Source organism: Stegodyphus dumicola, chromosome X1, assembly GCF_044657685.1.
Source record: "Stegodyphus dumicola isolate Sdum_Otavi_A_Nest chromosome X1, ASM4465768v1".
NCBI classification, from domain to species: domain Eukaryota; kingdom Metazoa; phylum Arthropoda; class Arachnida; order Araneae; family Eresidae; genus Stegodyphus; species Stegodyphus dumicola.
In genome coordinates this window covers 168835283-168861268 of record NC_140780.1, presented here as the reverse complement: position 1 = coordinate 168861268, position 25986 = coordinate 168835283, and the positions used below count along the sequence as shown (strand labels likewise).

General features: G+C 34.5%; 1 protein-coding gene across 2 annotated transcripts in view; it reads left to right on the top strand.

Moving 5' to 3' along the window:
* LOC118194027 (uncharacterized) overlaps positions 1-25986 on the top strand; it is a 359931-nt gene that overhangs the window by 100169 nt on the left and 233776 nt on the right. For both annotated transcript variants that reach the window (XM_035365210.2, XM_035365209.2), the window contains exon 2: positions 24454-24506. In XM_035365210.2, the coding sequence (XP_035221101.1) occupies positions 24483-24506 (24 nt within the window). In that variant the 5' untranslated portion in view covers positions 24454-24482. The remainder of the gene's footprint in view (positions 1-24453; positions 24507-25986) is intronic.

Below are 25986 nucleotides of genomic sequence, written 5' to 3'. Positions count from 1 at the left end.
CTTCGAACGTTCTTCACGAAAGCATCCTTTCTTTTAGGCAGATAGCCTTGCTTTGCCATAACTTAATATTCCAATTCAATCCATTTCATCAGTCTTTGGTCGGAGCCTTTATCAGTTTTAGAGGCTAAGCATTTAGAAGGCATGAGATGAAAGGAAAGACTGGTTTCATCAAGAGGTTTTGGTTTATTTAATTATGAAAAAGCACACTAGGGCTATCTGCCCAAGGGGAGGGATGCCTTCGTGGAGGACTTTCTAAGGAAAACTGGCTCGTATACGCGTTACACATGGGGAGAAGCACGAAAACGCCCATGCAGCCAGCTCGTTCGCGAGATTCTAACCTCGTACCGAACTACCAGTGTTCTCCTGAATCTTCAAATAATTCGACTGAGAAATCATCGGATTCTCCGTTTATGATACGATATGACGTTCTGTAACGTAATTTAAATTTATACAACCATATAGTCTAAAACCAGTCAGTCGCTCTTTACTTTAATCTGCAATGATATCGTTTTTGTCTTTTCTGTTAACCACAAGATCAATTGATGGTATTTGCTGGTGTACACGTCCAAGTGTTTTCTCTTTGAACACCTAAATTCTTTGAAGTATCCTTCGTGGAGGACTTTATTCTGGTTGAAGTATATTCAAAAGCGTCTAACAAAGCGTCCAAAGTATATTCAAAAGCGTCCAACGTTTTGAAACATCTTGGTATGTCTGACAGCCACATTTTCCTGCAAATTTTTGCTTACTTTTCTCCCTAATTTTTTTCTTTCCTTCTCCAGTTACTTTCAGTGCTCACACAAAAAAAAATTAAGATTTTTCGATTGCTAGACTTCCATAAATTTTGCATTCTTGTCAATTTTTTTAAAATATCAATAACATGAATTGCGTTTCAGCTGAAGACAGCTTTTCATTTTCTAGTCATTTTAACTATAAATAAAGTTTAAAGCGTAGTCCAAATGATAGATATTTTAATTAAAATATTTTTTGCTAAATGACAAAGAAATAATAGTCTGTATCACCGAGTAACCCGATTCTTATATCGGCTGAAACAATCTAAATCATATTAAAGATCATGTTCTTTTTATACAATCTGTAACGCGAGAGAAAAATTAGCTTCTCGAAACATTCTTTCTAAGAGAATTAATATAAAAATTTATATTTATATATATATATTTTAAAGCTGGAACTCGAACCAAACTGTCAAACTTTTGAAGTTTAATTTACATGGTGGTTATAATTAAAGTTCCACTTTAAAATGGTCATAAAAGAAAACCTACCGGACCAAATGTTATCAAACTTGGGAATCGTGTAAAGGAGATTATGGGAATTTATTTTCCGCGGGAAAAAAAAAAAAAAAAAAAAAGAGTTCAAAAACTCACCACCAGGGGAAAAATGACGCTGCATACAATATTGTTAAATGAAATAAGACATGAAAACATCTGTTTAAAACGTGTGTAATAGTTTCCGAAACGTGTTACAAAGCATGTTCAATGTAGCGTCCAGCATTTTCCGAAAGCAAGTTAAATCCTGTTACTGCATTCTCAACAGCAGCTCTTAGCATATCAGAAGGAATGTTACGGACATGCCAGTGTATCACATTTTACATTTCTGCCCAATTGTTTAGATTATCACCATAAATTGTGCTTTTGAGATAACCCCATAGCCCAAAGTCACAGATGTTGAGTTCTGGTGGGAAGAGGGGAAGTGTTGGCCTATAAGACGTTCATTCTTGAAATGTTGCCTAAGTAACTGTGCGTCACACGTGAGGTGGGGCCCAGCCCTGCATAAAAATCGTAGTATCTAAAACGCCACGTTTCTGCAGTTCATGTATCACGAAACATTTTAACATTGACTCTAAGCGAGCTGCAATCACAGTGGTCCAGCTGTCTACAGCTCTTCAGAGAAAAATGGTTCAGTTCACTAGCTGTCATTCCACACCAATGACTGCTATGCAATCGAATGCAGTAGGAGAAAGCAATGGAGCTAGGTAGATAACATGAGGCCTTTCTTTGGCCCAAATCGATTAAAAGTGTTTTGAATCAGTGTCTTTACGTTTTAGGACCGAATTCAGGCTTTAAAAATTAGAAATTAGCGATCTGTAAGAAAACGATTTCCAGATTGTACGCACTCGTGCGAGTGATTTGCGATCTCACATTTTGTAATCGCTAATTCGTGGTTTTCACGGACGAATTTCTCACTTATACGGATGGCGCACTCGACTTTTATCGAATTTAACGCTTTTAAATGGTAATTTGCTTACTTTAAAGTTTTTTAAGGGTATACAACATATTAAACCCGTGTAAAAAAAGGTTAAGTTAGATTCCGCCCCATATTTCGTTTAACAATATTGCATACAGCGCCATTTCCCCCCTCGTGGTAAGGTTTCGAACTTTTACATTTTTTTTTTTTAGCAGTGTACTGCTCAAAAAAAAGAATGGGACAGTGCTATATCTCTCGTTCTACTGGGCCGATTGACAAAATTCAAACTGCGTTTTTCATGTCTCGAAAGCGTGACTTATGCTATATATTAGATTTATATATAGCACTACTCTAACATAGGTATTTTGACACAAAATCGGACTTTTTCTGAAATAACATATCAATATTTTTCCATATTTAGATTCTACGACTCAAATTATGCCAGAATACCAAGTTTTGTAAAAATCGTACTAGTAATTTTTAAAATATTAGCTCTCAAAATTTTAGCTCCTCAATGTTAATTGAATTTGGTAAATATTTATTAATATCTCTTTTTTTATGAAACTTTTATTATTTTGCCTTTCACATTTCGAAATTTAGGTTCATTCCAAATAAAATTTACCTATTTTTTGTGTTTTATTTTTTTAATTTCTATTTTTAAATAATTTTTATAAATTTTTCGAAAAATATTTTGAATTATAACCTATAAAATTTTTACCATCATCTTAAAGTAGGTATCTTTAAGCATATCTGCAAAAAATTAGACATTTTTATTCAAAATTTTCTAAGATATCCACGAATTTACATATTTTCGCGTTTTGGAATTTGGGATCTTTTTTTTTTTTTTTTTTTTTTTTGAGCGATAATAACGCCAAATGTGGTCTATGGCTTTTTGTTACAGTGAATTGCCACAGCTATTTTTAGCCTTAAATTTCTAGTGAAATTTTACGGAGAATTAATTATATGAATTTTTTCCCTCAATGATGCGTAATAAATATCTATTAATACTATATGAAAAGCTATTTTTTTAAATTATAGATGATATTATTCAAATTTTTAACTATTTTTTTTTAATTTCTCTCTATCTTCTTTTTTAAAAAAATAAGAGTAAATTTTTACCTTCGACGTTATATCTTCTGCTACTTTACTTCGTTTAAATCGAATTGTCTAAAACTGAGAATTTTCGTTTGATGTTTATTTGAATTTTATGAAAATATTTTATGGCATTAACTTCATAATTTATTTCTAAACAAGCTGTTGCTTATGAAGTGGCTGAAAGAGCGGCTGATACTATCATCCATAGTTTTAAAGCACAGTATATTTTTATAGAAACATAAGATTTAGAATAATCATTTTTATAAAAGTCAAATTATGATATAGACATATAACCCTCTAGAGACTGAATTAATGGAAGTTCAATGGTTATGCAGAAATGATATGCAGCTACTTAATGGCTGGATAAGTCAGCAGGTTCTGTGGACAAGTAAGAATAATTATATAAACGACACCCAACATTCTGGATTCAATTAACAACGAGGATACGATGTTTATTAAATGAATTTAAGAAGTTTTAAAACATAAAAAATCAACTCATTTTTTATCCTAAAATGTATTTTTGTTCGTAGCGTATTTTCATTATATCTTTAAAATTCTAATTTAGAATGTAATTGTCAAGAACTGAATCCTAATCATTAATAATATAATAAGTCATTATTACGGTTATTAATAAATCCTTCTTATAAAGTAATTGCAAATATTTCGAAACACTTTCTGTCTGAATGCAAATATTTTTCTATGCAAATATTTTTAATTTTATATTAATCAAGATTGCACACGATATTATTTATTTGCACTTCAATTCTTACCCTCAGCTCTAGTAGAAGTTACAAATCAATTATATTTAATTAAGTATTGGATTGGATTATTGAATTATGACAAAGTACACGAGGGCTATCTGCCTAAAGGGAGGGATGCCTTCGTGGAGGACTTTCTAAGGGAAACTGGCACGTATACACGTTACACATGGGGAAAACCACGAAAACGCCCATGCGGCCAGCCCGTTCGCGAGATTCGAACCTCGAACCAAACTACCAGTGTTCAACGTCTTTACCGCTCGGCCGCCGGTGGGCTATTTAATTAAGGAATGATCATCTAAGTTTAGAAACAGTATACCGTAACAGCAATTCAATTATTGGCGCCGTAGAGCTATTTGATTAAGATGCTTTCATAGAGAACCTTTGTAAAGAGAACCTAGAAAACTACGAAAACCAACTATGCAGCCTGGGTTAGACTTCGCAACAAACAATTAGTATTTAACAATCTTCAAATGCTAGGCAACTGGTGAGGCTCCAATTAAATCTCCAATTTAATATTTTATTTGTAAATATTTAAAATGTTGTTGTATTCTTAGACACAAAAAGCAGAATTTAAGTTTTGTTAACTCGTTAGTAAACTACCAAGCCGTAGTGCAAATGAATATTCAATTTCTTTTGCAATAATTGTATTCACTTAATATTCTTGGAATATGAGCTAAAGAAGGAACGTTCTCGGAAGATTAAAGAAGTGTTTACATCCAGTGATATTAGGTTTGTCTTACAAGCTCAGGATAAAAACGATTCTGCAATTGCCCGAGTAGTTGACTTGTAAATGGTTGTGAATTAAGCAGATGACTTTTAATCTTAGGTTTTCAGTCAGAAAACGTATTCCAAATGTTTTGTATTGCATGACAATGCATATTTTCATTATTCAATAAACAGTCGGAGAACCGCTCGTGTTCCGAAAATAAATATGTGTACTCAATCGTCCTGCATGTTCTTCAAATTTGTCTTCTTGTGATTTTTTTTCTTTCCCAAAAACTAAAGTTGCCTCTCAAAGGAAAGTTTTTTGACAATGAAGAGATAAAAGGAGTATAACATCTATTTTTAGAGGCATGTCAAAAACAGATCTCTACAAGCCTTCTCTTCCATCACATGTTGTGCAATCAGACAAAAAGTTGCATCAGCGTAAATTCTATAATCTATTTTTATTACACTATGATTACTTTATTAACGTACAGTGAATATATACTAAATCTTTTACCTCAGCTTAAGTAATTCGGAATTTTTAACCTAATTGTTGTCAGAACTAGGACTTGGAAGATAAGTCAAATTAAATATTTCGAAAGCCCAATAAATTCAAGGTCGAAGTTTCAATATTTTATTTTCGGAGGGAGGGGAAATTTTTTCAGTTTTGGTCCATTATCCTAAATATATTTGCTTCGATTCTTTATCTTTGCATGAAGACAAAAAATTTACGTATGGTACACATGTAACGCATAGCTTCAAATTAAAATTTAATAATATACAGAGTGGTTATAATTAAAGTTCCACATTGAATCGGTCATAAAAAGAAAACTACTGTATCAAATGTTATCAAACTTGGTAATGGTGTAAAGGAGGTCATGGGAATTTATTTTCCGCGGGAAAAAAAAAGGAGTTCAAAAACTCACCACCAGGGGGGAAATGGTGCTGTATGCAATATTGTTAAACAAAATATGGGTCGGAATCTAACTTAACCTTTTGTTACACGGGTTTAATATGTTGCATACCCTTGAGAAACTTTGAAGTAGGCAAATTACCATTTAAAGGCGTTAAATTCGATAAAAGTCGAGTGCGCCATCCGTGTAAGTGAGAAATTCGTCCGTGAAAACCACGAATTAGCGATTACAAAATGTGAGATCGCAAATTACTTGCAAAAGTGCGTACAATCTGGAAATCGTTTTCTTACAGATCGCTAATTTGTAATTTTTGAAGCCTGAATTCGGCCCTAAAACATGAAGATACTGATTCAAAACGCTTTTAATCGATTTGGGCCAAAGAAATCCCTCATGTTATCTATCTAGTTCCATTGCATTCTCCTACTGCATTCAATTGCATAGCAGTCATTCCACACCGTTTAGTGTTGAATGACAACTAGTTTTATAACTGAACCATTTTTCTCTGAAGAGCAGTCGACAGCTGGACCACTGTGATTGCAGCTCACTTAGAGTCAATGTTAAAATTGTTTGTGATACATGAACTGCAGTAACGTGACATATTAGATACTACGATTTTTATGCAGGGCTGAGCTCCACCTCACGTGTGTCGCACAGTTACTTAGGCAACATTTCACGAATGAACGTCTTATAAGCCAACACTTCCCCTCTTCCCACCAGAACTCAACATCTGTGACTTTTGGCTATGGGGTTATCTCAAAAGCACTGTTTATGGTGATAATCTAAACAATTTGGCAGAAATGAAAAATGTGATACACTGGCATGTCCGTAACATTCCTCCTGATATGCTAAGAGCTGCTGTTGAGAATGCAGTAACAGGATTTAACTTGCTTTCGGAAAATGCTGGACGCTACATTGAACATGCTTTGTAACACGTTTCGGAAACTATTACACACGTTTTAAACAGATGTTTTCATGTCTTATTTCATTTAACAATATTGTATGCAGCGTCATTTTTCCCCTGGTGGTGAGTTTTTGAACTCTTTTTTTTTTTTTTTTCCCGCGGAAAATAAATTCCCATAACCTCCTTTACACAATTCCCAAGTTTGATAACGTTTGGTGCGGTAGTTTTCCTTTTATGACCATTTCAAATTGGAACTTTAATTATAACCACCATGTTAATTAAACTTTAAAAGTTTGACAGTTTGGTTCAAGTCCCAGCTTTAAAAAATATATATAAATATAATCTTTTATATTAATTCTCTTAGAAAGAATGTTTTAAGAAGCTAATTTTTCTCTCGCGTTACAGATTGTATAAAAAAACATGATCTTTAATATGATTTAGATTATTTCAGCCGATATAAGAATCGGGTTACTCGGTGGTACAGAATACACCCTGCTGGACTGTTTTATTTCTTTGTCAATTAGCAAAATCTTTTAATTAAAATATTTATCCTTTGGACTTCGCTTTAAACTTTATTTATAGTTAAAATGACTAGAAAATGAAAAGCTGTCTTCAGCTGAAATGCAATGCATGTAATTGATATTTTAAAAAATCGACAAGAATGAAAAATTTATGGAAGCCTAGCAATCGAAAAATCTTAATTTTCTTGTGTGAGCACTGAAAATAACTGTAGAAGGAAAGAAAAATATTAGGGAGAAAAGTAAGCAAAAATTTGCAGGAAAGTGTGGCTGTCAGACATACCAAGATGTTTCAAAACGTTGGACGCTTTTGAATATACTTTGGACGCTTTGTTAGACGCTTTTGAATATACTTCAACCAGAATAAAGTCCTCCACGAAGGCATCCCTTCCCTAGGCAGATAGCCCTAGTGTGCTTTATCATAATTAAACAAACCAAAACCTCTTGATGAAACCAGTCTTTCCTTTCATCTCATACCTTCAAAATGTTTAGCCTCTAAAGACTGATAAAGGCTCTGACCAAATACTTCGTGAAGAACTTTCTAAGGGAAGGCCCACCAGCGGCCGAGCGGTAAAGTCGCTGAACACTGGTAGTTCGGTCCGAGGTTCGAATCCCGCGAACGGGCTGGCTGCATGGGTGTTTTCGTGGTTTTCCCCATGTGTAACGTGTATACGAGCCAGTTTCCCTTAGAAAGTCCTCCACGAAAGGCATCCCTTCCCTTAGGCAGATAGCCCTAGTGTGCTTTGCCGTAATTAAATACACCACCACACCACTTTCTAAGAGAAACCAGCTGGCATACACGGTACACATCAGAAAATCCAGGAAAACGCCCATGCAACCAGCCCGTTTACCGGGATTCGAACCCTGGAGTTAACTACCAGTGTTCAGCGACTTTACCGCTCGGCCGTTTGTGGACCTTTATGAAATGGAAGGCGATAACTTTATTTAAATGATTGTCAAAAATATCAAAATTATTTCGAAAAGTTGGATGCTTTTTAATATAGTTGCGGAATGCCTAAAAAAAAAAGACCCAGAATAAAGTAGAATGCCTGAAGATAAAGAGAAGAAAAAATAAATTTTTGCGTAAAATTTAGTATTTGTATTTTTTTTAAATTTAAAACCTTTTAATCTTATGATATTTTATTCTTGCGATTTCAAAAATAAAATATTTGACTAAAATATGAATAACATTTTAAGAAACCAAATGTAGGATAAAATTGTGTAAAGCAATGGGTACAATGATAAAACTGTTTAAAACAGTGTATGCAAGTCATCCTAAGTTAAAATGTCAGTTATACATATCTCTTATATATATCTTTTCTAAACGGAACATTGAAAGGCGCTTTATTGTATTTTCTCTTTTAATATATGCATTTTTCAAACGCATCGTAGTCTGGGTTACAAAGTATTCTTCCGAAAGAAACGCAATTCAAATAAATAAATTCAAAGTCTGGAAAAATTATATTAATAAATATATTTAAAATGCTCAGTTCGAAGGAATAAATAGAAAATTTTAAAACAATTATCTGAAGAGACAATGCAACACAAACAATTAAAATAAAAGTATAAAAATTTAAAAATTACCTAAAATAATAACTATGACAAAAATATATATAAAGAAAACTATTTGAAAAAAAATAAACGCTGCACCTTTATTTACGCAGTTGGAATAGGTAAATAGAAATTTTTAAAACAGTTATTCGGGTAAAACCATGCAACTTAAACAATTAAAATGAAATTCGAAAAAGTAAAAATTACTTAAAAAAATAATAAGTTATAATTAAAAATATAATATAAAGAATATTATTTGGAAAAAAGGAACGATGGTGACTTTTTTTCCTCTCACGGGAAAGGAAACTAGGTTGCCATATATTAAGAAGTTCGCGAAGTGAACTATTCTTGGCGCGAACTGAAAAAAAAGTGCCAACATAAATTTGTGAATTTCTCCGTAAATTTCGCTCTAAATTTTACAAAATTTCATATTTAGGCGTAATTTGAGTTGTAGAATCGAAATATGTAAAAAAATTGGTATGTTATTTCAGAAAAAGTCCGATTTTGTGTCAAAATACCTATTTTAGAATAGTGCTATATATAAATCTAATATATATCCTAAGTCGCGCTTTCGAGACATGAAGAATGCAATTTGAATTTTGTCAATTGGCCCAGTAGAACGGGAGATATAGAACTGTTCCCTTTTTTTTTGAGCAGTGTACATATTATAGTATATATATATCAGCTGTAAAGTGTTTATGTGTCCATTATGCAGCTGAGTCATAAAAGCTAGCGAAAAGTACCTAGATTTCCTACAATATTGGATATAAGCGTCCATTATCTGCAGTCGCGTGCAAAAGTTTAAGACCACACATGGAAAAATCAGATTTATGGGGATTCCGCAACAGAAACATATGTTATAATTGAAAAAATAGACGTACAAGGTTTTTGAAGTCAGTATTTTGTCGGACCTCCTTTATTTTTATCACTGCTGCAATCCTTTTAGGGACGCTATAACAAGAGACTGGCAGTAAACTTGAGAAATCTCTGTACACCACACATGCTTTATTGCTTCAACAAATTCTGTAGCATTGGATGGTAGCTTCTCTGCGACTTTATTTTTCAAAATACACCACACATTCTCTATGGAATTCTAATCTGGGCTGTTACCTGGCCAATCAAGCACTTGGATTTGAGTAGCTCTGAAAAAATCCTTAACATTTTTTGCCCTGTGACACGGAGCCCCATCATGCATGAAAACTGAACAACTGTGAACATCCAACTGAAGCTTCAACTAGTCACGTATCAAAGTAATGTACCAACTGCTGTTCATCGTGGTTTTAGGTAGCAGTAAATATACAGCAGCAGTACCAAACGCAGACATTGCACCCCATATCATCTGGCTTGGAGGATGTTCCCACTGTCGGAATCGTATATATGTCATCATATCTTTTTCCAAATGGGCAGCGATTACATTTAGAGCGTGCAGAAAATTGCTGCACACTTGACTCATTGGAAAATAGCACTGTACTCCACTGTTGTTCGGTCCAATTCTGTTATTGTCTGGCGAAAGTCAGTCCTTCCTTTTTCATGCTTTGACTAAGTCGAGGTTTCCTTGCAGGTTTATAGGAAAATAAACCATAATCTTTAGTCAAACGTCTTGAAATAGTACCCGAACTGACTTTGGTACCCTTTGCAGGCACAGCAGCTCTAATTTTATTGCAGGAGGATGTTGTACATGGAATGATCATCCTTCTTATCCCACGGTCATCACGTACACAAGTTTTTCTTGGACGACCGCTTCTCTTAGATCCGTATAATTTCCTGAAATTTTGAATTTACTGATAAATTGATGCATGCCTGTCTTGCTGATATTTAGCTTCAAACTTATTCAACGTTCAGAAAAGCCACCTTTATGGAGGGCCGCTACTTTTGCCAGTTTTTCAACAGCAAGTGAAGGTTTTTTTTACCCATTACAAGAATTATACAACAGCACTGTGTACGCAAAATCCAATAACGAACTACTGATAAACGAGTCCACGTTATATTTATAGTAGTAGAAAGCGTTTGATACAATCAACGCATGAGATAACGCAATTACGAGCGAAAATGGTGCAATTTGTTAAAATACAGGAAAACGGTTAGTGGTCTTAAACTTTTGCACGTGACTGTAGTAGAGCGGCTGTTATCCGGTAAAATAAATCGCTTTGCCAAGAATCCTAAAGCATAAATTTCCAGTCAGATATTCATTGAAATTCGATACATAAATAATAGTACTTGAAACTGAAGGCAGAAGAATCGATATATCTTTGAGATGGTAGATAAAGATCGGTACTAAAGCGGTTCTCTCTTATGTTCTTGGCGAAACAAGTTCTGATCCCAAAGGTCATGTATCGCACAATGTTCCGACAAGAACGAATCCTGGAAGGTCACGTGTCGTAATGAATTTAGCTGTTCTCTAGAGAAGTCAGTATACTTTGCTGGCATTTTCTTCTACTTGATTGTTTCTGATGTATCGCTGTTTATTTTAAACGGTGAAACATAAAATAAAACTTTGCTTCATTAAATGGGACAAGATTATTTGGTATTTTATTACACTGCGGAAAACAAATGTAAAGTTCGGTATAAAATATTTGAGATTTGATTTACTCAACAATTGAAATGCATGTTTTAGGTTCATGTGTTACAACTTATCTCTGAATAATTACAGATTTAGCTCAAATAAGTGAGGAATACAAATTCTTTTAAAACTGAAATTAAAATTAAGCAATGAAGAACTGAAAAAGAAATAGTTATTTTAGTTTCAGGAAAAGCAAGTGTTTTATTCTCTTATTCACATTAAATAAAAGAGTGATAGCTGGGATTTTGATATTACTAGAATATAAATTAGGCTATAAGACTGAACTCTAGTTTGCTTAAAATAAACTAGCCTAACTTTCAAACATAGCGGACAAAGTCTTGCCACGTCTTCTACTACTACAATGCTAACTTAACACCGCAACAGCATAAACTAAAACAAAATTTACTGAGAACAAAGTACAGAACAGATTGAATAAATATATATAATTGAATAAAGTATAGAACAAATTTAATACAAATTTATTTTCTCCGCTCGTAGACAACACATACATTCGGAACTGTATTTAGGTCGCAAGTTAGATTTTATGCTAGCATTTAACTGGATGAATTTCACGTACTAGTTATTTGCCTAAGGAACAGCCAAAAGGAAACTTCCCAGATCAGAGGTTTCCTTCTCGCGTGAATTGCAAACAGAGGAGCTATTTTACGATTTTGGCCGAATTTCAGTCCTCTTCCTTAACTCAGTTCCTACTTTGTTTGAAAATTCTTCTCACAGTTCTGATCGAAGTAGACGAAACAGTAAGAGAATAGAAAAGATTTTATCGTAAGCAAAAACGTATTAATCAACATTATTACCACAAGATAAGGGCAGATAACTAGCTCTTAGCTCTTTACTTTCTACACGGAACTTTAACTCTTGTTCTGGTGAATCAGTGCAACAATACTTCCAAGAAGGTAAAACTACAGAATTGGACTCGAAGATATGACAAGTTTTATGACAATATTTCAAGGGAATGGAACAGAAATATACACAAGCAGTGATCTAAATAGAAAATGGATACACTGCGGTTTATTTAAACAAATTCACGTGTAGAAACATTAGGTATGTTTTGGAAGCCGGAGAGATGAAAATGAGCAACGCCTTCTCCAGGACTCGAACCACAGGCCTCTCGAATACGCGCCGAGCGTACGGACCTCTACACTACGAAGGCGGGAGAAATAACTTAAATAATACCCATTTTAAAGGGCGACTGGGTATTAGGGGACCCAGTCGCTAGATCCTGGGGGTGGAAAGTCATCATCCACCAACCTTTTAGTTCGGGCGCCATTGTACAGACATTAGGTACTTTTTGGAAGGCGGAGAGATGAAATATTAGCAACGCTTTCCCCGAGACTCTAACCACGGGCCTCTGGAATACACGCCGAGCCTGCTGACCACAACACCACGAAGGCATGCTAACAAGGCGGGAGAAATACCTTATACGTGTCTTAAAATTACAATAGCGTTTTGTCCTACAAGTATCACAATCGGGCTCAAGAATTTCGTATATGGCATTCTGACATATCATTCCAAAATTAATTAAATTTAGACAAAATGTGCATTTAAGTTCATGGATACAACCAAGTTCGGTAACATACACATTAAACTTCTCGTCGTAAATTTTTCTTCTGACAGGAGCCTTCATTTTCATCAAAACTCAAATATCGACTGGCTCCCAGCTAAGCAGAAGAGGGTGAAGTTCGAACCAGATTGATTCTCGAAGGACAGCAAATTCCAACAGACAGCAGAATCTGAGTTGCGAGTATTACGATAAATCGAAAATGCTACGAACAATGACTCATTCTTCTGAAGAAACGCACGAATTGTTATTATGTTGAAAAGAGATGAATAACTAAAATTTGAGAGAAAAATTTAACCGAAAATCCGAACTCTTTATGTAAAATTAAACGAACTTAACGAATTTCTTCATCTCTATCTAACATTACCTGGGCATGTTTTTGTTTAATGATGTCACTGAATGTTCATCTGCCAAGGATCTTATTTTCTGTCGTATCTATATCTCTCTGAATTAAATCTGCCAAAAAATTTTTATTCATATTTACCTTAGTCTTAACGTGTATTCCTTTAACATGTGAAGGGGACTTTCAGACAAATTACGTTTTTAGAGCCCTCAAGCAAAGTCGAATCTCAGAGTCTCACCCTTAAAAAATAAAAGTTAATAAAAGTTAATTGAAACAAGCTGCCTATTTTGGTTGTTCTATGGTTGAAATTCATGCGAAGTCCCTGAGTTCAACTGCTAACCACAGCATAGGTGTTTGCAAACATGTCTCGAGCGTTGCTATTCACAAAAGTGGAAAAATATTGCATCACCCTAACAGATTACGTAAATTAATAATAACAGTGCATTCAGTTTTGCTATAATAGGACGATGTTGCATCAGATGAAACTAAAACTTTGTTTCGCATTCCTTACATTCCCGAGTAATTGCATTATCTTTTCGCAGATAGAATATCTTTTCGCTTAGTAGAACACTATCAATTGCAAGTGTTAAGAAAAAAATGCGTTTGCCTCATTAACGCTGTTAAATCCTTGTAAGGTTTTTTTGACTCCTCATATAGTAAAAAAAACGGTTATCATTAATTTAATCCAACTCGTTTATTTGCGAAATTTCGTCGAATTGTGATTCTAAAGAGGAAAGCCAGCGGAAAATAAGCCACACCATTACAGGCCTAATACTCGGAGTCATCTTAGTAACTCAGAAAAGTGACATGAATGGATTTCAGAACTATTTGCAAAGGAGAACATGGGAGTGGATGTAAACACTAATATAGTCTGTGAAAGATATTTGAACTCAAAGAAACTCATGGGCTGCATGTCCGAAGTTTTTGATAGCAGGTATTGCAAGTATAAAAATAATGATACATTTTAACTATGCAAAAAAAAAAAAAAAGTATTTTTCCCCTTTTTTAAAATTCACGAAAAATTAAATTAAGAACACTAAATAGATTTGGCAAAATCCGAAATTGTTTTATAGGGGAATATAATTATTTAACAATATGTCTAAATTTTTGGAAATCCTTTAACAGTGGGTCACAATTTCTGTACATGATGATTGATGCTTTGAAATAACTGTTTCCCTTAATCTAATTTAAAGAAAGGCTTCAAATAAAGAGCTGATGCAGAAAAATTTCAATAATTTCGGAAGATAGTTAAAAGATAAATAATCTGCTAACAAATATGCATAATATGCTATCATCGCAAACAAGATATGAAAGGAAACGTTATTAACCCTTGAACTATTAGATAAAGTTTCTCTAACGAGCTATAAATATGTCAACTTTGTGTAAACACACTTTAAGGTTTTTCCCAAAGTTTTAAATTTTGCGTCTGATTTTATTATTCCGAGCTTTGTATTAGCAAAATTCATGCCTAAAGTTATGTATCCTTTATATTTGGCAATTTATATCCTTTATCGTAGCTTTGAATACAAGTACTTTCAGAACGGCTTGCAGCTAATTATCCGTTAATTTATAACCACTAAAAGTCAACAAACATTAAATTTTATATATCACACCCTTTTTCGTGATACCCGTAAACACCTGTAATATTTTTTTATAATGAGGAATTCTTTCACCGAGTCTTTTTTTTTATAATGGCTTCCATTTCTGCTGTATTATGACGGACGTTAATTAGTGAAAATAAAACCACAGAATTGTTTGTAAAGTACTTTTTACCGTTTCAAAGCTTTTGTGTTAGGTTACATGAGTTTGGCAAAGCACACGAGAGCTATCTTCCTTAAGGTGGTAGCGTTGCGCGCCTCCAACTTGCACGCAACCAAGAGGTGACTGTGAAAACTGGATAAAAGACAGAGTCTTGTTAAGGGTTTAAGTTCCTTTTTTATTCAACGTAATAAATTACAAGTGCGTGCTCTTGACCCTCACAAACTGCGCCAACTCGGCGGTCAAATAAAAATAATAACCTGAAAAGAAATTAAAGACAAGACTCTAACTACGAGGCTCTCTAAAAGTAACTAACTCACCGCGTTTTACAATACCGCTGCTAATTCAGCAAACTTGAAGATCACTTGAACGATTAACACTACTTCCAGGCAAGCACACAGGCCGAAACGCGGGGTTCTTCAATTTCTGGCCAACTACCTCCGCGCTCGTGAAGTAAGAAAATCACACCTCGAACTCGTTTCCTTTCTATTTAAATCAGAATACTTCCGCTGATAATTTGAATCCTTGCGCGTTCTACTAAAATTTACATACTCTGGCATTGGCAGTTCCAGGGGAAAGTAAGGCTTGACAGGAAAGATAGTTTAAACTTAAAATAAATGTTAGTTAAAATAAATATAAACCCTACAAGGTTACGGATGCCATCGTGGGGTTTTTTCTAAGGAAATGTGGCTTGTAGTCACGTTATACATGGAAATAACCATGAAAACCAGCCATGCAGCCAAATCATTTGCTTAACCACTCGGCCACCGGTGACGCACTTGCAATCTGAGAACTGGAAAATACTGATTGGAGAACATAATTTCGAAGGATTAGTTTATTTAGCGATTTTCGGGTTACCTGCGTCAGTACACGCTAACTGCTAACTAAATTTGTAGAAACTTAGTCATGCTAATAATAGACAAACAAACCATTAAGAGAAAAGAGTAAAATGAAAACCTACAAGTAACGCAGAAGTCGTATGTTTCTCAAGCTTATTTTTGAATACAAAGTTGTAATGAATTAAGGACATGCTTTTGCTGCTCTTTAGTGATGCAGTTAGTTATCATCTTGAGTGCGCTACATGGGAGACTTGGTTTCGTTTCCCTGCTCTCACCAAAACCAATTCGTCACAGTATCGACATTTGTAGAATCGAACTTTCTGTCGGCACTCGATCAATGCAACCGCACAAAAACTGCTTTCGATCAAGTGCCGGTGTCGATCTCATGAAAGTACTCTAAAAATAATGAGTTAATCAAATTCTGTCCATCTTATTTATGCACAGTTATCAATTATAAGCTTCGCATATACTGTACACCGGCATTGGTTCTGCCAGACTATGTACCGGTTCACTGGTGTCAACCATATGCATGATGACTCTGTGCAAAAGACACATGTGTATTAATTTTTTACTCATTATTAGATCATTGTCAATATTCCTTTTTTATCGTGTCAAATCGTATGCCATTAATTAGTGTCGGTAGTATGCCAGTGTCAATTCTATGAACTGGAGATCCTATGAATCACCTCCAATTTATATCAACAGACTGGGATCGTCTCTCCCCCCTCCTTTCGGTCGCCCTTTAGGATATGTTAAATGTAGTGAAGTTAAATCATTTCTTTCACATTTTCCTGTAATGGAATTCCCAGCATAGCAGTGTGGCATACTGAATACCTTCTCCTGATCTTCGTCGAAAGCATTTTTCGAATATCTTTGCCGCCTAAAATTTCTAGTATCTTAAAAGTCTATGATTAAGTAGGATAGCAGCCTAAGCAACTCATAATGTATCTGCAGCTTAATAAAACAAAACAAAACGAAAAATTTCAGAAGATAAACGCAGAGAGACCCTTTTCCCACCAATTACGATTTCTCTATTCCCAGTCGGTATTCTTAACTTTGAGAATTAACTTTAAATTCTTTTCTTGTTTCTTGTTTTCTTGTTTAAATTTTTTTCTTGTTTCTTGTTTTTCTTGTTCTTGTTTAAGTTTTTTGAATTATACTAAATTACTTTGCTGTAGTTACTCCAAATATCGCTACTTTGATTTTATTAAATTTAGTAAAATAAAAAATTCCGATAATCTTTTTTTGTATGAGTGTTACGTTAACTCTTGATTTTATAACAGATTTGAGTGATTGTAAAGATTTTGACACACGGGACAAAATAAGTTTAATGATCATGATAAAGTAATTTTGATGACTCATGTTTAATGATATCACAAACAGATATTATTTGTTCAAAAAAAAAAATCTTCCTTTCTTCCTTGCGCGCATTCTGTCGTGTAGTGGTTAGCAAACCTATTTAGCAACTGGAATATCTATGCTTCAGTTTCCTGAGACGACGCAGAGAATTTTCCACGTGTCAGTCTCCGAAAGCCTAAGTTCCCAGAAATTCAATTAAATTTCGATGAAAAGGAGCTTTAATTTTAAGTACCGGAGCACCTTATTAATAATTTTGCCCGCCTTTGAAGTATTTCTCTATAAGAACCAACTTGTTTATCCAGATACATAAATAGATCCTTTTAATGAAGCTCATTACTGTCAAAGATCTTGCTCCAAGTCTTCCGTTCTGATAATTAATTGATAAAGCTCTTTCCGAGATAAGTCTTGCGTAAATATATCTTAAGGAAATTTTAATAGAAATCCTTTAAGGAAAACATCTTTCAATGGCTTCTTGCTATATCATTTAAAAAGCACGGCGCATTATTCGTTATTATTGATCCTTGCATGTCTAAATTATTTCTTAAAAATAGCTCTATTGGTTAAAAATAAAATGCAGATAATTTCGTTTACTTCCAGATGACATTTTCACATCGTTGATTACTTATATCAGTAAAGTTCCTTATCAAAGAGACTTGTTTGTTGTTCCTCGAAATAACCTGAGGGTGTTAATGCGGAACATAAAAAGAATGTGTATATTAATCAAGCACGTTATGTCTGCTTTCGTGTGGGTGAAATTCCGAGATTTCTATTTTAAGTTCGTTCATTTAAAAAGATAAGCACCATTGATGGAGCTGCAATAACAATTTTTTACTTATTCATTTAAAAGAAAAATTGCCTCTAGATTTTGTAAACAGTTTCCTTTATGTAATTTGTTTAAATTAGCTAAAAACACGAAAATGCTTTTAAAAGTTTTTTGTTTACTAGGTGATCAAAATAGATTGAGGTTCTGTAGATTCATTTAAGATATTTACTTTTCTTCCCCCCTTTCCTGAGCTATTTTCTTAGCCTTTATGTTGAAGTTCTCTCTCGTTTTTATAAGTGGAGAGGGAAAACTAAATAAATGTGTACGTAGCTTTCTTTGGTCACTTATACAATTAATGAGATCATAGTATATTCACGAAATCGTAAGAAAAAAACAACATATTCATCATAAGAAATTTATCTGTTAATGAAAAAAAACTCTTTAAGGAATTTTCTATTTCATTTTGCTTGCCTTCATGGTGTAATAAGAAGCACATCCGGCTAGCAAGTGGAAGGTCCAAAGAGTCAGAGTTTCAGCAAAAGCATCGCTGAATTTTCTCAGGTCTCCGACCTTCGAAAAATTCTAAAAGTCTCTACTAGTGGTGCCGAACTAAAATGTAGTGGACAGTATTTCGTCACAACCTGCTTTTTGCTGTTGGGTCCCGTTTTAATCAATCACCTTGACCGTTGACCGTCGCTCTGAACCAGGCTTGCAACAAGTTGGTTTTTATCTGAATTTGGGAGAGCTCTGCCTTTATGTATACATACCGTTGCCTTTATGTATGCATAAGCGCGAAACGTCGTCGTAATCGGTGAAAAAATTAAACTCTGTGGCAAATTACTGCGGTTAATATAGCATTTTACTACTCGATTCCACCGTAGAAGTAGACGCTAGTCGAAGCTAGTGATGAAAATTTTCCTACAGGCAGATAGGAGATTTACTGCAATGTGGTGCCAACTGGCAGTTGTAGGAAACGTGAAATGGGTAGATGCAAAAATCCCTGAAGGATTTGACGTACACACAGCAAATGGGCAATGGAAAAAGAATACAAATGAAGTGTAATACAATTTAGATACTAAAAAAGAGCATACAAAATATACACAAATATATACAGGTATAATCACAGTGCAAATTAATATTCAGAATTGTGAGTGGTCGTTTAAAGGTATTAGGAGAATTTAAGGGGATTTCCTCCTTCCTTGTTGCGTACCTTCCTGGTGTAGATGGATTGGATTATTTAATTATGGCAAAGCACACGAGGGCTATCTGCCTAAAGGGAGGGATGCCTTCGTGGAGGACTTTCTAAGGGAAACTAGCTCGTATACACGCTACACATGGGGAAAACCACAAAAATGCCCATGCAGCCAGCCTGTTCGCGGATTCGAACCTCGGACCGAACTACCAGTGTTCAGCGTCTTTACCGCTCGGCCGCTGGTGGGCTCCTGGTGTAGATGAAAAGCACGTTCGGCTAGCAATTGGGAGTTCGAAACCCGGGAGTGCATCGGATATTTTTCATGTTTTTTGCTTTAAAAAAAAAAGAAAGAAAGAAAGAAACCAACCTAATAACTCTTCAAATTTAATTTATATAACTTTGTTACGGAATTTTTAAACAATATTTTTGATGCAAAATTTACGAAAAAAAAAAGATTTTTGATATATCCCGTAATGCTTGGTATAGTATTCAAAATTTAAAAATCACCTAAAAAAGGATTTTTAAAGCTATATCATTTTACATTTTCGCTCTCTCTTTTTATTAAATAAGTGTTGTATGTAATAATAATAACACTTTGGACAGAACAGAAATTCACAACACATTTTGGCCGTTTCGAAAGAAGTTTGAAACTATTACGTATTTGCCTGTTGAAGGGAAAAAAAAAAAAAAAAAAATGTAACCCTTCTGTTCATGGCTTCCGCCCTACCCAGTTAAAAGAAATGCCGATCAAAAATACCGAATGTAATTCACATCAAATTTCTTTATTGAAATTAACACTAACACTTCTTCAATAACTATAGAATTCTGCTCCGTAACCTGAAAGTTATCGTCAAAACAAATCCGAAGATAACAGAAATAGCTGAAGACGTAGTTATTTGTTTTCTTTAGATTTGCTGTCACATTTAGCTGTCACGAATGTCATAACTTCTCAGCCTTCCTTTCGGTTCACCTATACTCTTCCACGCACCTGAGTCGGAGGTTCTGTTCAAAGTAAATATTCAGCTGTGTAATGTGTGTTTTCCTTTTTTATCCATATGGCACGTCCATTTCTGTTTCACTTTTCGTTTACCATTCTTTTTCCACCCAGACAGTCACTTTATTGTGAACTTCAGCTTTCTATAACTTTAACTATAACTTTGCTTTCAAATTTGAATATTTTATTCTATTACAAGTTAAATAAAATTATACGTTGTTTAACTATACTAAGGCTAATATCAAATAGAAGGTATATAATTGATATACATATAAGAATAATGAATGATAACTGCTACTTTAATTTGGTTGTCTACAGTATAGTATATATATGATGATTTAGTTCTGGATAAGCGAAGGCACCTATTAACTTTTTAGTCATGGCCGGAATAGTGATAAACATGGCAGACATACTAATTGCGTATTAGATGGAACTTTGGAAAACACAACTAGCTTGATAGCCACAACATTTCTTTATTTTTTTATGAATAATTTCTTGGACGACTTAAAATAGCTCTTCTTGGTTTACACAACATTATGGATGTTATACAGTGTGCCTATCATAAGAAAAGCTCTCGCCAGTTAGTCTGCAGCTTTATGTTGCCGTAGAAACGAGCCTTGACCCATTTTACTTAAGAGTGTCTTGAAGACGAATGATAAACTCATTTCCCCTCAGCCAACAGTCGCCAAAAACAAAATAACAATAAAGCAACCCTTTGTTCGCCCCTATTTGAAATATACTAGCCCTGTTACTGTAGCGACCGCCACCCGCCAGACATTGTGGCGGGCTGTTCTTCTCGTAGACAGACAGCTAGCGCCTCACAATTCTATATACATGTATCACATCTTTAAACAATAGATGAAAATAGCAAAGTGATTAATTACATGCTTGCGAAGAGAGAGCAGGGAAGAAAATTAAGAGAGTATTTCAGCAGCTAGGGTATTACTTCGAGTTGATCCGAACGGTGATTGGACGAGAGCTCTACAGCAGTGCAGATCATTGCAGACTAAGTGACACAGTACAGATTCCAGAACAGGGAAGCAGCCGAAATAAAATCAGGAATCAAAAGGGCTATTGCCCAATTACGTTAATTTGTTAGTAATTTTCTTTCATATTTTATATCTTACCTAAATGTATATGAGTGCTGCAAAATAGGCATCTGATTATTTACGCTCATCTATTGTGAGCCAGTGAACTGATGGCTGGGTTTGGCTGTCAACTGCCGGGCCATTAAGAGGGCTATAGTCTACGGTTCCTTATCAACTGAAAATCAGTGAAATGCAAAATTTATCCAAAAAGTGGTATACATAAAACAAATCGAAATATTATTAGAAAACGTTGTTTTTAAATAATTATCTTCTTTTCCTGATGAGCAGTGCGCTGCTATGATCTCAAAAACAAAGAATAACACTATGCTTTATTTTTATGCTGGTTGAGATCTGGATGTGTAAGGTTTTTTTTTATCTTCTCACCACGTACCTTTGCGTCGTTACGGGAAAGCACTTTTGGAAAGCACATCGAAAGATCTGGAACTCGAGTTCCAGAGTAGGCATTGCATATTTTTCATGTCTCCCTGCTTCGCCGCTTAGACGGAATAGCGGTAACTCTGACTACCGTACCGAAGGGCTGAGTTTCGAGTCCTGAAGAAGGCATGGATGTTTAAGCGGATAGTTTGTCTGCGGCAAGGGAGTACTCAAAAAACACGGCGAGTCGCAATCTTCTCGAAAGGTTGATGGTAGGGAAACAGGGGAGGGAGAGCCTCAGACAGCACCCCCACCCGGAGGTTCTCCTACAGAATTCCATCCGGGCGGAAAGCTTTCATTTAATGAAGTCCAGCGATACCTGATATACCTACTTAGATGCACAGGCGCCGACCTTGCTTCAGTCTGGACCTGTTTCCCTGCTTTGACAAACCTAACAGACTGCTCGCCCTTTGAATGAAGAAGACTGCACTTTTTCTCCCTTCGTACTGCTTACCGTTATAATGTAACTGAAAAGCTCTGCCGCCTAGAGTCGAAAGGTCCGGAGTTCGAGTCCTGAAGAGGGCATTACATATTTTTCATGTTCCCTTGCTTCGGCAAACCTAATAGATTATGCAAATGAAATGAGAATGAGAATTCATTAAATTCCAGAAGGATGTCAAAATGGGAAGTAAAAGTTTCACTGGTGAGAAAGGATTTTAAATCACTTTTATATCATGTGATTATTTTATTAGTCCTTTTTTTTTTGTTTTATAATTGATAGGTATGAGATATTAATTCTCAAGAACTCTATAGGAACGGGGAAAAATATCCACATTATTCCTTATATACGTAAGTGTACATAGTACTGCGAAAAATTAAATTTTAAATTTGTAATATTACAAAAAATCAGCATCATTTTTCAGAGCAAAAGAGATTTTGTAAAAATATTTGCATGTTAATCTAAGACATCTTAAGATTCGCAGTATTTCATTTTCGTGAGCTTTTCAGTACTTATAATTAAATTCTTAAGAAAATTAAGATAAAATATTAGAAGAGGCTGCATAGGTTTCCGATGCTATAAAATATAATTAAAATTTCCTTAAATTTTTAGTATGTGACTAACGTTGCAGTACCTTTAATTAATTATATCATGTTATAAATAAATAGAAAGCTGTAGTACAAGACAAATATGTTTGTGAATTAAATTGATTAAATGCAATAAAATGTGTATTTTAATAAAAAAAAAAAGCAATAAAATTTCTTCGGATTAAATGCTAACTAGTTTAATAAATCCACTGAAAGTAAATTATAACATCATTTTTACTGACTTTTTTCCGACAGGGAAGGGGGTTGATTTAAAAGTGCATATTTTCTTTTTTTCACATATTTTTTAATTAAATATTATATAACACACAGTTTTCTGATATGCTTTATTAATAATATGTATGATTAGACTTTTTGATATCGCTGAATTTGAATTTTGCTTTTTTTAAGGTTAAGTATTTAATAGTAATTCTAATAGTTATTTAATAATTTGAATTATATATTTTTTAGGTTTTTATACGTCTTTGTAAGCGTCTATGAAAAAACATATAAAAGGATAAAAGTGTGAGCAACAGAAACACAAGGATTAAAGATTAAATAGGTTAAATCGTTGATACGTTGTCAGGGTAATTGAAAATGTTTTCTTAAAAACCATATCCGCCTTTTGTTGCCAGAACGATATCTAACGATGTCCAGACGCATTTCCAAATTGATTTTGAAAGTCTGATAAAGCCTGATTTGCTCGTATTTTGAATTTCGCAGTGTTATTAACTGCGATACCCAAAATTTGTCACTGATAAGGGAAGAAAAATTGAAATGATGAGATTAAATTATAAATGAAGAGATCCAAATTATCTGCAGAATATAATAATGCCATAAGAATGTACCAAATCCTACTGTTAGAAAACTTCCTATTCAGATAGTTTTAAAAAATTTAAAACATTTATTTTAATTGTTGTAGTAATCTTTGTGAGCTTTTTATGCCTACTATTTTTTCATGATTCATTTTTTAAATGAATAGAGGACTTTTAAATCACTTTATATGTGTTTAATATTTTATAAACTGATTTAAAAATTAACGAATGCCTCAATCAAGTTATTAAGAAATAAACCGTATTTACTTGCATATTTTCTCTCCTCTCGCATTTTTCCCCGTAGTTTTTTCAGCGTATGATTTAGAAACTTCTGATTTATGGTGACAGTGTAAAAATATTTTGTGTAGGTTAAAAAAAAAAAAAAAAAGTATTGTTGATATTGGTAAGCTCTTTGAAGTACATAATATAATAAGAGTAGTGTGTTTTTATGTGTGCGGTGATGTATGTGCTATGTTTATTACTTAAAACCGTCTGTTCAGAAATAACATACATCGCGTATTTTCCTTCCTTGTTTCCAAGCAATAAAATTAGTAGTAAAAAGGGGGGTGAAATACACGAGTAAATACGATATTTGTTACGTAAGTGATATATGAATTAAAAGGATAAGAGTTTAATTCAGTAATGACTTTTTCATTTAATTATATTATTAAATATATAATATAATAAGAGTAGTGTGTTTTTATGTGTGCGGTGATGTATGTGCTATGTTTATTACTTAAATCGTCTGTTTAGAAATAACATACATCGCGTATTTTCCTTCCCCGTTTCCAAGCGATAAAATTAGTAGTAAAAGGGGGTACGAAATACACGAGTAAATACGGTATTTGTTACGTGAGTGATATATGAATTAAAATGATGAGTTTAATTCAGTAATGACTTTTTCATTTAATTATATTATTAAATCAATATACGTGTTATTTTTCGGCATTCATTTCGCAAAAGTTTTTTGTTCTTCTATATCATTCACATGACTTGTAATTTATTCATTCACTGTGCTTCGCTGCTTGAAATCTTATTTTTTCTTTTCCATTTATTTTCAGGTGATGTATATGTCTGAATAGTGAATGTGATGGTACTTTTAGAAAACACAGTGGTATGGTATATTTATTTATTTACACTTCTTTCCGTTTTCTTCAGTTTCAAATATGGGACTATCTCCCCCCTCCTTTAAATAATTAAATGCTTCCCAGCTTTGTGAAAAATTAACCGTTTACTGTTATCCGCGCTATTCAATTGCAGTTAGAATTTTATTTATTTATTTTTGTTTCCTATTACATTATTATTTCCTTTATTACTTTTCTTTATTTATTCATCACATTCTGTATTGAATTACAATCTAGTTAGAGTGTAAAATATTACTTTTAGATGAAGAAAAACTATATTTTTATATATTTTTCACGGCAGTGACCTGTCGCATCTATCTGACACATATGTTTTAACAGATAGAGTCATATGCAGATGGAGGACAAAATAATGCGAACACCTGTGAAAAAGTATGACGTATTTTACACCTGCAGTACAGCCGCGCCACCTGAAACGGAATTCTGCCACCTAGTGAGCGTGAAGAAGAAGGTATCGGTCTTTCAACAGCAGTCACCCACGTTGCATGCTTCGATCGAACTGTCTATGAGAAGTTGAAATGTCAGACCTGTCAGAGTTCCAAAGAGGAATGATCGTTGGAGCGTGTTCAATTGGAGCATCGGTTACGGAAACAGCAAACCTTGTGGGGTGTGCAAGGAGTACGGTATCAGCCGTTATGACAGCGTACACGAAAGAGGTAAGACGACGTCTTCAAAGCACAAGAGTGGCCAAAAGTCAAAGCTGGCTACTAGAGATAGACGAGTCTTGAAGCGCATAGTAGCCCGAAAGCACAAGCAATTGTTATCCGAGATAACATCCGAAATTGAAAAGTCATCTCCAGGACTCCGTTTCAACAAAAACTGTCAAAATGGAACTTCATGCTGCGAACATTATGGCAGAGTGGCAATTCGTAAACTCTTTGTGACAGCAACTAATGCTTTTAAGCGACGCCAATGGTGCAGAGATCACAAAGGCTGGCTCCCCACAGCAGTGGCAACAGGTAATATGGTGAGATAAATCGTCATTTAGCCTATTTCAGACGACCGGATGCGTTTATGTCTGGAGAACGCCCGAAGAAGTGTTTCATCCTGACTGCCTCTTGCCGATTGTGAAGCATGGGGTTGGTGTCATTATGGTATGGGGTGAGATATCTTGGCGCGGTCTTGGGCCACTTGTTATTCTGCATAGGAGAATCACATCCAATCACTATCTAAGTATTCTAGGGGATCATGTCCAGACTGTATTCCCTGGGGTGCGACCGCTTTTTCAAGACGACAACGCCCCTATCCACACTACTAGGAGTATTCAAGAGTGGTTCGAAGAGTATGACGATGCAATTGAAAATCTCGCTTGGCCCCCCTCAGTCTATGAATGGTCCCCCTCAGTCAGTGAATATTATTGAACACTTATGGGCATATTTGGAGTCCAAACTTCGTTCCCGATTTCCACCTCCATCCGGACTTTCGGTATTAGAGACTACTCTGCAGGAGGAA